The 13,977-nt window shown below is 38.8% G+C and overlaps 1 protein-coding gene across 1 annotated transcript; it reads right to left on the reverse strand.

Annotated features, from left to right (window-relative positions):
- Window positions 1–7,606: 7,606 nt before the first annotated feature.
- LOC117693459 (olfactory receptor 5A2-like) lies at window positions 7,607–13,570 on the reverse strand. The gene is given in 3 exon segments (XM_076917874.1): window positions 7,607–10,896; window positions 10,899–11,852; window positions 12,640–13,570. Coding segments are annotated over 3 exon segments (1,047 nt in total). The 5' UTR covers window positions 12,689–13,570; the 3' UTR covers window positions 7,607–10,852.
- Between the last annotated feature and the right edge of the window lie 407 nt (window positions 13,571–13,977).

Raw genomic sequence — 13,977 nt, forward strand, 5'->3', positions numbered from 1 at the left:
GTGGAAAGAGAAAAGCCAATTACAGGGAAATACTACAGATACTTACTCTCTGGTGTAATAGTTGCTAGGGTGACTTCCCTAATGATTTTGGGCCCACTTTGCCATGTGTATCAATTCTCCACTTTCCACTGGTCTTTTAATTATCTCATGGTTATTATTACTCTATGGACCTAAGAGCTATTTGTAGAAAGGACATAGGAAATCTTCTAGTCCTCAGGCTCTCAACTTTTAGGTTACAATCATAAGATCTGAGATGTTAAAGAATTTTCCCTTAGTGCCAGAGCTGGCTATTCACATAGCTGGATAACAGTTGTTTGCAGTTGCATATACCACTCTGTAAATAACACACCTTTAAAGCTACACAGACATTTATTTCTTCAAACTCCTAACCTAAACCAATCATCCTAACAGTTATACTATCTCCATGCACATGAGAGGAAATTCCATATGAGAGGCATGCACTAGTTCTCTGTCATCACCCTTGGGACTTAATATGATTATGACTTTGAATGTTGCTATCACAGAACTCTGATAGAATTCAGTAGCCTATAGCTTGTGCAACTTTGTGTGAATTAGCCTCCTCAGGCCTCCTTCCTGTTGCCCACTAAATGAATCTAACAGTAGTTTCTAGTTTATACCCAAGCTCTCATAGAGCATCTAAAGCAACATAAGCAGTGTGCAGGAACCACTGCAGGCTTCTATGTAGCATGCAGGTTATACATTCTGCTTTGCCTTGCAACAATTTCCAATGTATTATTTTGCACTTCTGTTCTGGAAAAAAAAAAACTCCATTCATTATAACTATCTACTTCATCTAGGCATGAGGACTTGTGGAATTTACTTTGTACACATTGGTTTATCCACTTGTATTACCAATATGCTGGCTTTGTTCTCTTAAGTATACTGTTGAAGGTTCATGCGTCTATTTTTTTCTTCCATATCTAGAGAACACAATCTTATAACATGAAGCCCTGGTCTCTTGTTTCTACCATCTTTTTTTGCCTATCTTTGTTGATTTTTCTCAGCATCTATGACCTCTCTAACTGTGAGCTTTTGTTCAGTTTTATACTAGGTACAATATCATAGTATTAAGCAGGAATTCCCTTATGTAGACAGACCTGCTTTCCAATCAGAACATGACTAGTTATTTCCATAATAGTAATGCCATTATTACACTAGTAAGCATGTGCTGCCCTGTAGGTCACTACTGAATGTAACATAACATAATATCAACTATGTTCAGATCCAGGCAGATCCAATGCTTTTTCAGAGGCCTAGATGCAAAGACAAAGCATGTGCTCATTATGGGTCCTTGTTAGAGGGTAGACTTGGCAAAGTCTTGTCTAGGGCCAGACCCAAGGCCCTAAAGCTGTTAAGGTTTTGCATCCTGGATATCCAACTTTCACCCCTGAATGGGCTGTGATTATCAGTCCTCAGTTAGCTCTGTTTTGGAATCCAAATTGCCAATAATTTTTTACTTAGATTTCTATTGACCTTTGCCCATGTTCACCCTACAAACAGTATATAAGATGCTGGACTTCCTTATAAAATTGCTGACATGAGTCAACAGCTCATATAGACTTCTTAATTACAGTTTTGTGTCTTCTTTATCCCTGTCCCTCTTCCCCAGTTCTCCTTCATGACATCAAGCTGTTTGGGACCCTTATTCTTGAAAGTTTAGGTCAAATCTAATCATTACCTTTGTGTGTGTATATGTATGAGTGTAATTTTAATTTAATTCTTAGCTGAAAGTAAATTTCATATAGTATATTTTTATAATGTTTTCTCCTCTTTTATCTCCTAGCTAGAATCCTAATTTTGTATCTATATTAAATCTCAATCCTCTGTTGATGAATCCTGGTGGATCCACCATAGAATCCAGGAGACACTAGTAACTATATCTTGTGGTCACTCAGTCCTGATTTAAAAGAGGACCTATCTCCTCTTCTCTTCCTCAGTGCTACCCTGAAGTCCTGCCTTCTACTTGCCCAGTGATTGGCTCCTTTAATCATTAAGTGATGGTTCACAAGAAGTCTTTGATTATGGGACTCATAGCTTATCTACAGCCCCTCCCAGGAAGGCAGAATTAACATTACAATACAAAATACCAGTGCCATTCACAACACTTCCCCTTTCTGTTCACTTAAAAGCCTCTTTTATCACAGACGTAAATTGAGTACAACTGTTACCATTTTGTGATTTATAAAGTACAAAGTAGACCTAACACCCAGTCCAACATTATTGTCAATAAAATAAGAGCATTGTGCTCTATCCTAACTTAAAAGACTATAGTTCTGCACCTGGCTTATGTTCTGGCTTCAGATTGAATGCCATTTGGAAACCATCCTCTGAAATCTATTCTCTCAATGGACATAGCCTGGTTTGGCTCTGAGATATAAATCTTCAACCACATCAGAAATCCAAGAGCAACTGATATTAACTGAAAGTATATAGGATGCCTAACACAGTTTCCAGTACTGAGATCAATTGTAGAGATAGCTGCCTACCTATACAGCCCCAGTAAGTCAGGAAGTTGTAGCATCTGTCTTCAGCCTTCTGGCACAAGATAATTTGACAGACCTTAAACAAACAGGAATTATTAAGGACAAGCCTATTCTGTCTTGGCAGAACCAAGCTGTCCTAACCTGTAAATTGTGTCTTTTTTTCTGGACAATGTAAGTCTGTAGATGAAACGAGGCAATTCTTGCCTAGCAGCTATCTTGCCACTACTAGAGTAACTCCATAGATACTTCATTTCTTCTTAGAATCCAAGAAAGTGAAGCTGTTTGGAGCAGATTTGTCTCAACAACGAATGAGTAAATAACATTAAATGTCACACTCTGTGGGTTTCTGATGTTTTTTGAAAACTAACTATCTATGCAAAGTAATCTGGACTCATGTCTGTTAACTACTCTCAGCTATTTCTAATTAAAATCTTGAAAACACCCTAACATAAAAATAAGAGCCTTGAATTTGCTATCTGGCCCTTTACTCACAGGCTAAACATCTCAGATCATTTAAAATAACAGTTATTGAGGGAGTGGGTCTAAGCCTTGTACTTACAAAATTTTGTATCAATAGAAGAAATTTATACCAATGAAACCCTTGATTTTGCATCAAAATAAATCATGCACCATTTAAAAGTTTTTGACTTCAAGGTAGTAACAATTATAAAGATTTCTACCATGAGATTATGGCTATGTAATCAATTCTAGCTATTGCTCCCTGTTCCAATTAAGACCATTTCTAAATTCACTAGAAAGGCAACCTATACTAACCACCTCTAGCCCCAAAGACCAGGGAATTGGGATTCCGACTCTTCATAACTTCTTCAAGCTGAATATGGGCATTGAGATATTGAAGGGGAGGAGGGGAAGGGAAAATAGTCAGTAATGTCTGTGTCTTAACTGGATCCTACTGAAAGTCCAGGACATCAATAATTCAAGCAGGTCAGTTCAGCATGTCCAACGAGGAGATTCACAAAGGCTGTATATTCTGTAATATACAACTCAAAACAATATTTTAGTTTCATCAAGGTAATTTTTTTATCTGATTCTCGGGAATCTAGTCATCTGGAGGTCTGCCCCTATCAAATCTGATCCATATTACTCTGGAAGGTGTAATTACCCTAATCACCTTTTCTAAAAACACAAAGGTAAAATCTTTTCCCAAATCATCATATTCTTGAGCCAGTAATCAGAAAACCCTTTATTTAGACCTTTCTCTCAGAGGAGTAATATAACCACAAAACTCAAAATCACTGAAAATTAAAATAACCTAAAAAAATGAAGTAAACTAAAGTATTGTATTTTCCTATTATTAGGCCTTATCTATTTTGCCAAGCAGGATAAAAACCCAAGATTCCAATGGTGTCCACGTTAGGCAGAATTTGAGTATTCAGAGGCATTCTAAAGTAATATATCTTTGTACAAACTTTCTCTTTGGCTATCTGCCTGGAGCCACAGACCTATTAATTAATACCTGATAATATTTATCTGTTGGTTTCTTTACATGGTGCCACAGACAAATGTTTCCTATCTTTGTTTCAAATTATGAGTTAATTTCCCCATGACTCGGACAAATCTGTTTATAAATATACCTTAAAGCCAAATAATCCCAATATTATAAATTCACAGTTAAATCAATATCTGCCCCAGGATGGAGGCCTTTTCATTATCCAGCTCTCTGACTCAGAGCAGCCATCTTGTTATACCATCTGTCCGTGGATCTCCCTACGTGGAGGCACAGACAAATTTTCCCTCTCTCAGTTCTGAACCCCAGGCAAAATTCCTCACGAGATTCAGATTCGGACAAGTCTGTTTCTAAATCTGTCTTTAAAACAAATAATCCCCAAATTATAAATACACAGTTAAATCCTTCTGAGATAAAAGGCAGGCAACCTCATTCTCTGGCTGTCTGACTCATTAAAAAAAAATTTCTGTGCTTGAGTACACATGACTTGTTTTAGTGCTCACTTAATAAAATAACTCTAACTCTCAGGTTAATAGTCTTAAATTTGTTAGTGAATTATTGCCCTATTTAGGGCTCCACCTGTAGTGAGAGATATTAGAAGAGACAACTGCCTGGCTGTGTAGAGTGAAAAATTATAAAGGCCATTTTATGAAATATGTGTAGATTTTTTTTTTTGCCTTAGACCTGGGCAGAAAAATGCAAGTTCCAGAAAGCGAAACTGAATGTAAGATTTTTACTACCCCAGGACACATTCGGGTGAAGGACATTATTCCCTGAATCAAAGCTCAGGCAGTAGGCCCGCCTATGGGTGGAAAAGGCCCAAGGCAGGAAGGCATTCCTGACCACAGATAAAAGATGCAAGCCACCTAGGTGGGGCTATAGCCGGAAGAAGTGAAGATAGTTAATCTGAAATAGTTGGTAAATGACAGGGTGGGACACAGTGACTTGGTAAGACTACATTTTTGAGAAAAATGATTGTACTGAGTAATTTCCATGGCTATTAACCTTTCAGGGTGGGTTTCTCTGGAATGTTTCGCTATTCTTATGTTATGTATCCTTGGCAACCCTTCACCCCCTCCCCACTCCCCTGTTTTGTGGTTTTGCTCTATAAAAGATCCCTTAGCCCCGCCACTTGGGGCCAAACCTTGCTCTTCAGAGAGAGAGCTTGTGGTTTGACCGCAGGACAATTTTCCTAATAAAGCCTCTGCTGATTGCATCCAGGTATGGTTTCTTGTGATCTTTGGGTGGTCATGATCTCCTGAGACTTGAGGAAGGGTCTCCCAAGTATGGGGGTCTTCAGCTGCTGGTTCTAAGTTTCCACAACAATGGCAGCACCAGCTGCCAGTGTGGCAGCTTCCCAGCACTGCTGCCAACAAGTTCATGCACGGTTGCCGACACTGGCCTGAGCTCCAGAGCTCCAAAATCTCACCACCCAGCTCACTATATTCCCACTGATAGGTCACTTCCATGTCATCCCCGACTTTCAAACTCCCATGGCCTTTGTGAGGCACATCACACAATGTTCTTTTAAGATTTTTGTTGAAAATATTTTTCTGTGCCCTTGACTTGTGAGTCTTCTTTTTCTATTCCCATTATTCTTAGGTTTGGTCTTTTCACAGTGTCCCAAATTTTCCAGATATTTTGTACCAGAAACTTTTTAGCTTTAACATTTTATTGGACCAATGTATAGGTTTCTTCTATTGTATCTTCTGTGCATTAGATTCTCTCTTTCATCTTTTGTATTCTGTAGGTAATGCTTATGCTTGCAGTTCCCATTCTCTTTCCTAGCTTTTCCATCTCCAGGATTACCTCAGTTTATATTTTCTTTATTGCTTCTATTTCTATTCTCAGGTGAATAGTTTTTGTTCATTTATTTAACCTCTTTGGTGTATTTTCCTGTATTTGCTTATATTTATTCATTTTCTCTTTAAGGTCTTCTACATGTTTGATGATCTTTTCCTGTAGTTCTTTTAAGGGATTTATGTACTTAATCTTTATAGGCCTCTATCAACTTTATAGGATTAGATATAAGGTCATTTTCTTGTGATTCATGTGTGTTAGGATATTCAGGGTTGCTGTTGTAGGATAGCTAGGTTCTGGTGATGCCATATTGCACTGACTTTTGTTGATTGTGTTCTTACACTGACCTTTAAATGTAGGAATTCAGTTAAATTTAAAAATTATCTACCCCAGGACACATCCTGGGAGGAGCACATTCCTTAGTCTGAGGACACCTTCTGGATTACCCTGCTGTATTAACATTCAGAGGAGGAAGGGAAAAGTGGATTAACATTCCTCAGACCACAGGGGAGGGAACCCACCTGCGGGTTAGAAAGGCCCAGAGAATGTAGACACATTCCACAGGATGGACAAATTCTTGCCACCTCATTCCCCAAAGACCAATCAGTTTAAAAGTCACACTGTTCTGCCAATCATATTGTGCCTAGTCACTGTTTCTCTAGTCCACCCCTTAAACTGTATAAAAACTGCTCTTAACTTCAACTTGGGGTTCTTCTTGCCTGCATGTGAGAGAACCCCAGTGCACTGGATTACTATTATCATTAAACCTCATGTTATTGCAGCGAATCCCACCCGTGAGTGTTTCTGGGGAAGCACGTCCCCTGGTTTTGTATCTTTAGGTCCAACATAACCATCTGGGTTGTCACTAGTGTTGGCAGGCCTGGTAGTTTCTGATGGATGTCTCTGGGGCTGCAGGTTGAGCTGTTAGTCTCTGATGTCTGTAGGCTTCTGGGATTTCAGGTAGATCTGGTTTTCTTTGGTGGTATCCCTTTAATTTCCTTTTGTTTTTGTCTTAGTTAGGGTTTTATTGCTGTGAAGAGACACCATGACTAAGGCAAGTCTTATAAAAGACAACATTTAGTTGGGGCTGGCTTACAGATTCAGAGGTTCAATCCAGTGTCATCAAGGCAGAAACATGGAAGCATTCAGACAGGCCTGGTGCAGGAGGAGCTGAGAGTTCTACATCTTCATCTGAAGGTTGCTAGTGGAAGACTGGCTTCAAGGCAGCTAGTATGAGGGTCTTAAGCCCATACCCACAGTCACACACCTACTGCAACAAGGCCAAACCTCCTAATAGTGCTACTTCCTAGGCCAAGCCATCACAGTTCTTTTATTGCTCTGGCTAGGATGTTAGGAATACATCGAGTAAGTGCAGAGAATGGACACTCTTGTCCTGCTATTGCTTTTTATGACAATGTTTTGGTTTTCACCATTTAGAATGCTGTATAATCCTGAATTTTTACTTGAGTTCTGGGGCTCAAACTCAGATTCTTATATTTACATTTCAGGGAATTTTTCAAATAAACTTGATCTCTGGATCTGCAAATAATTTTCAAAAGTGTAAATATACATCTTCTGCAATTAGCAAAATAATCTGTACTCATAGCAAAAAAAAATTGAACACAAGTATATAACTGAGAATTATAGTTTTTCAATGAAGATAATTTATAACACAAGCCTTTACATGTCTCAGATCCTTTTATTGTGTTAATATTCTATCAAATAACATGTCAAAAGGAAACTATAAATTTAGGTATGATTCATTATAGTTCAAAAACATGTACTGCTCTAATTTCACTATTGTTGTTTTAGGAAAATATCCTGACAACAAAAGTAAAGTGGGAGAAAGGTTTTATTTAGTTACAATCCCAAGTTACAGTCTTATCACTGAAGGGAAATCCTGAAAGGAACAGTTCATTTAAGTCACATCATGTCTACATTCAAGATTGAAAATAGAACAGAGATTTTCTTTTCTGTTCACTTCCAGCTTTCTTTACTATTACATATTTTAAGGCCCACATGTGAAATGGTACCACCCAGATCCAGGACCTTCTTTTCCATCCTAAGAAAAAAAATTAAGGCAATCCTCACATGGATCCACTTGATCTTGGCGATCCTTATTCAGGCTTTCCTCCCTTATGATTATAGGTTGTGGCAAGTTGACACTCAAAATTATGCTTCATAACTCACCTCTTGTTAACTTGATACACAAACATATAACCTTAACCCATAACTTTTTACTCCTTGTTTCCAGAGTCTCATGTTAATATCATAACAAAGTTGTATACTAACAAGCTCCTAATGTCTTAAGGATTTCCACTACTTCAAGTGTCCAAAATATTAAAAAACCCAAAGTCTCTAAATTATGGATTCATATTTTAAAAAGCCACTTAAGTATACTTATTTCACAGTAAGTGAACAATAACACTTAAGCCAACCCAAAATCCAGTATAGTGCAAATACCAAGCCCGGTTGTTCAGTGTCTGACTTCCTGTGATTTGTGATTTTCTGGGTTCAAAAGGGGTTTGGTAGAACCACCTTCTCAACTCTGTCCTTTTCAGCACAAAGACTTTCCATTTTAGCTCTATTCTACACCCTCAGATGTCCTTGGGGGATGTCCAATGGTTCTGGCAACTCAGTGTCCTGGAATGTCCACATGAACTGAGTCTCCACTTTAAAGAATGTTTTCTACTATCTCTCCACAGGATCTTTAGACCTGCAACACAGTGCCAGGCCTCAATTTCTCTCCACAAGTTCTTTCATCCTTTAGTTTCAGTACCATATATACATCTTTTCCTTTACTGCCAAGTTTTGCAGTAAGCTCCATGTGTCGTCTTGTCCTTTTGGACCAAAGTTGTATGAGTTTCTACATACTAATCCTGATAAAAAATACTCTCCTATTGTTCTCATGATGCACAAGTTTCACTTTAATAATGCAGATTTCTTATTAATCACAACAGATTCTTCAGCCCCAGTCTGATCAGCACAGACATATTCTCTTTTTTTTCACAGACATATTCTTAATGAAAATTTCTCAAAAATGTTTTCTTGTCCAGTTTCTAATAAAGTCCTTCTCACCCTGAAACCTCATGGAAAAGGCCTCCTCTGTCCATATTTCTTTCAGTGTTACTGTCTTCCAAGCTTTCATTAAAATGGCGCTTTAAGCTCTTTAGACACAGGCATGCAGGTAGTCACATCACATCCATATTCAGGAGCATGGGGGCGATTAAATGCATGCTTATTTGCTTACTGACTTCCTGCTTTCTTCACCACATGCAAAGAACAGCTGATGCAATGTTGCTATGCACATTGCTGGTAGTTCTTCATTCTACCTCACTTAAGGGAAGCAAGACAGTTTCCTAAGGCATGCCCAGAGGCTATCCAGATCTAGGCAACCCTTCCTTCAGGCTCTCTTTCTACATGATTCTAGGTTGTAACAACCAATTAACCAACACACACACACAAAGAATGAAAGAAGTGAGAAGCATTTAAATATTACTTTAAAAATAATAAAATAATAGAACTTAAAAAAATCAAACCCTAACTATCACAAAATATTAATAATAATAATAATAATATCATTATTATTGCTCTTTGGCAAACCTCAAACTATGAACTGTCATAAATATGTATGCTTTAGATAAAATACTACATTTCTTTTTAAAATGTAACTTAAAATTTATTGTTTGAAATTTCTTCCATGTATATAATGTACCTTGACATTTTCCAAATCTCATTTTCCTCATTTCTCCTCTTGTATTTCTTCTGGAACTATCAGCCTTGGCAACACCTTTGGCTGCTATTTTCATATACTTTTTTAAAAATAATCTACTGAGTTTAACTGGGGTTCTTATATTTAGATGGTTGGATCATTGCAGTTTTTCAGAGGAAAGTAAAACAATGAAGAAGTGAAGCACTGTGACCGCCATTCTCTCAGAAACCCTAACTTCCAATGAGTCCCCAGGTAGGGGTGGGTGGATCAGTGGAGAACTTTGTCTCCTGCAGGTCTTGTGCTGTTAATCAAAGTTTCTGTGAATTCAGGGATTCAACACCCATGCAATTCTTAGAAGATAATACATCATAGCATTCACTCCACTCTCATGCTTGTATGTCCTCTCTCCTCCTTGTCTATGTTATTAGCTTACCCTTGGGGGATAGAGAAGGTCATATATATGTTCCATTTGAACTAGAGTACTCAAAAGTCACTTATTCTCAGCACCTTGACCAGTCATGAATCTCTGTTTTGACAACATTCCAGTGGCAAGAGTCTTCTATAACCAAGACTGAGAGTTGTACTATCTAAAGATATAAATATAATTACTTAGCAGACAGTTTTGATAAATATCTATTTATTTGTTTTTTTTTAAATAATGGTTCTCAATATGTATCCCTGGCTATCCTGGCTGTCCATTCTGTAGACTATGATGATCTTGAATTCACAGAGATCTACCTGCTTCTGTGTCCAATGTTGGGATTAAAGGCATAAACCATGACAAGCAACATATCCATTTATCAACAGCAAGTTATCAGTAGACTCCCAGAAAGTGGCCATAGCCTCCTTAGTCACAGGCTTTAAATCATGTTTATAGTACCAGGTGCAAGGACACCATACAATAGAATAGGCTTCAGATCCAATCATGAAGTGACTGGTTACTTCTCAATATTCATACTACTACTGGTCCAGTGAGCATACACTATCAGGCATTTTGGTACTGTAATTGACAAGGTCCAGAGCTAGGTGATATTGTTGATGACTTCTCTCCTATCATACTCTGGTGCCATTAATGCTAGCCAGCAGGGAGGAAGCTTCCATCTGAGTTCCAGCTTGGTTTCTTTGTGCTTCATATTCAAAGTACGGAAAAGAGGTATTTTGATGTTGCAGAGTGTTGTTTTATCATTGTGAGGTTTTCCACTAAAGAGAGCATTGAAACCTAAATGTACTCATGCTGTTTATTTTAGGAACCAATGATGACAAAACCATCCCTAGTTACACAAAGAGGGAAGAATGAGCTTGGTCTATTCAAATCATCTTGAAGTTCAAGTAGTCAAACCTGAATAAATTTCTGCAATATTCAGCCACTCAGATTGTCATGTGAACACCACCCATTATCAGAAAAATGAATGCCCATGAGAGAACATGTAGTCCCTTTCCACAGCTTTCCTTACAGCATTTTTAATATCCTTATTTCTGAGGCTATAGATGATGGGGTTTATCATGGGTATCACTACAGCATAGAATACAGATGCCACCTTATCCTGGCTGAAAGAATAGCTTGAGCTGGGTCTCATGTACATGAAGAGACCAGAACCATAGAAGAGGGTCACAGCAGTCAGGTGAGAAGCACTGGTACTAAAGGCCTTGGTCCTACCTTTAGCTGAGTTGATCTTAAGAACAGCAGCAACAATGTATCCATAAGAGATGAGGACCACTAGGACAGACATCACCCCCACAATGACACCTAAAATAAAGGTCACCACTTGGCTGATAAAGATGTCAGAGCAGGCCAGAGCCAGGACTGGAGGAAGGTCACAGAAGAAGTGGTTGATTATGTTGGGCCCACAAAAATCATGCTGGTAGATGGAACATGTTTCAACCAAAGAACTAAGGAAACCACCCGTATAGGCACCAACCACCAACTTTAAACACAGAGTATGAGACATGAGGGCCATGTAGAGAAGTGGGTTGCAGATGGCATTGTACCGGTCATAGGCCATAGCTGCCAAAATCAAGCATTCAGTCAGCCCCATTCCACAGAAGACAAAGTATTGTGTGGCACAGCCAAGAAAAGAAATGGTGTTCTGATCTGTGACAATGTCAGAAAGCATCTTGGGGGCAGTGGAAGATGAATAGCAAATGTCCAGGAAGGAGAGATTACTGAGGAAGAAGTACATGGGTGTGTGGAGGTGATTGTCTATTCTAATGAGGGTGATGAGGCTCAGGTTCCAGGCCAAGGTCAGGAGATAAATTCCCAGAAACAGTATAAAAAGGAAGACCTTCATCTGAGGCTGATCTGATAATCCCAGGAGGATGAATCTTGTCACAGCTGTGCTGTTTCTTCCTTCGGCCATACACAAGCTTCCTGCATAAAAAAAGAGACAATCCTGAGGTTAGAGAGGTAGTGTTGGTAACTTTAGGAACAAATACTTGGGGCTGGAGATGTAACTAAGTTGGTATACTGCTTAACTGGCATGCCCAAAGGCCTGAGTGATTCCCAGCACCACAAAAACTGTACATGTTGGCTCACTGGTGCCAAGGTGAATTAGAAATTGAGTGTGGTTCATGACTATATCATTAGTTAGTTGAAAGAACACATGGGACACATGAGACCTTGTCAAAAACAAAAAAGATGAGGCTATTGAAATGACTCCATCAGTAAGATGTTTGTTGAACAATCATGAGGACCTGAGTGTGGCTCCCCAGCAGCTATGAAAGACGAAAATTTGGACTTGATCAATTTTAGCATCACAGCTTACAGAATGAAAGGGCTGTGAACAAGCATCCATGATAAAGGGGGAGAAAACTCCAGAAGCACCAGATGTTAGGATTTTCCCAGAGAAAAGAAGCAGGAAGAAGAAAGGGTTCACTAGGTCAGTGATTGGCAAAGTTCAGCTTGAATATTACCAGTTAGCTCAGATCATCATTCTAACACATGAGGTAAGCCTGTGCACACTTGTAGTAAATATTCAAATCCCAGCCTGGGTTTTTAACCCCACTTTTTGTTATTGAGTTTTCAGATGAAAGACACACTCACAGCCTTCATATTTACAATAAGTTCTAAACAGCTCAAGAGCTGAGCAGCTGCCTACCCTCCATGCTGATAGAATCTGCTTTCCTATCGATAACCCAAGTTATTACTTACTACTTACGTTTCATCTGGACTGCTCTTAACTCCAATTGGTCAGCTCTCAGGGCCATGCTCTCTTGACCCTTAACCTATGGTGGCTTTTCCTTCCTCCTTTCTGTACCTTCTTCTTCCTTGTGATCCTTCTCTCCTCCAAGTCAGTGAAACCTAAACTCCACCTATGTCTCTTTTGCTCAGCTATTGGCATCTTTATTCACCAGTCAGAATTAACTTGGGGCAGGGCCACAGGGTGTACATGCAGACTCCAGATCATGGAGGCCCACACATAACATTACAATAGACAATAAAAGACAAAACCTTAACACACGCTCTGGAGTTAAGAAAGACAGACTGGTACTGGTGATAGGTCAAAGTGAAAGCAAGTGTGTCTTAAAAGGCAAATGAACATTTGCTATGAAAGATTGGTGAAGTTCAAGCTGCCGGTCTTCTCTCACTTGTGTTTGACTGTCCATCCTTGCCTGTGCTTTTTGTCACTCACACTCATGTGTAACATCTGCTTCTAACTTGGGGTGTTTTAAAATGTTGAATCTTCCTTCAAGTAACTAGCACCTGTTGAATATTCATGAAATATCCATGAACATTCATGATTATTCATGGTATGGAACAAATGCTTTCTGTTGCTTATCCTCAGAGTTCAGCAGAGTGTCCCATCAGTTATTATGCCTGACATATTATTATAATAAAACATATAATGTGTTTTTAGACACAATGATCCTAAGATACAATCCCATATAACTGTGAATAAATATTTATTTAATACTTGCTATGTGCCAGGCATTGTTGTGAGAACTCAATTTGTACAAAGCCTGGTCTACAAAGCCTCAGAACCTGGCAGCGTTTCTCTGCCCTTTTTACAGAGGAAAATTGGGATGAGCTGAAATGTGCTATTTTCAGGAGACTGAAGTGGGAAGGAATGAGTTAGACTTACTGAATTTCTTTAGCCGAAGTGTCTTGAGATCTTGCACCAGTAGAGAAAGTATTTAAGCTGTAGCCTCTTCTGTAATCTTTGGTTGATTTGCATTTCCCACTGCTGTGTGCCTCATTTCTGTTTACATCATTTTTTTTAAATGTACACTAACTTTGCATAAATAAAAATGTGTGCTTCTATAATCCCTGCTCCTTTGCCACTAAAGTTTTCAAATGACCTGTGGGAGTTTATTACTTTAATGGGCAGAGATACCCTCCCCTCCATCACAGCTCCCAGAGGCTGCCTGCTGCTACTCCAGGATCCAATGTGTAAGGCTGAGCAGCCAATAGTGCTAACATCTATTGAATAATAATTATTCTCTTGAGTAATGATCTTTGGGCTGGCTGCCCATTACCAATGTCCCCCACCTTATTC

Source organism: Arvicanthis niloticus, chromosome 1, assembly GCF_011762505.2.
Source record: "Arvicanthis niloticus isolate mArvNil1 chromosome 1, mArvNil1.pat.X, whole genome shotgun sequence".
NCBI classification, from domain to species: Eukaryota; Metazoa; Chordata; class Mammalia; order Rodentia; family Muridae; genus Arvicanthis; species Arvicanthis niloticus.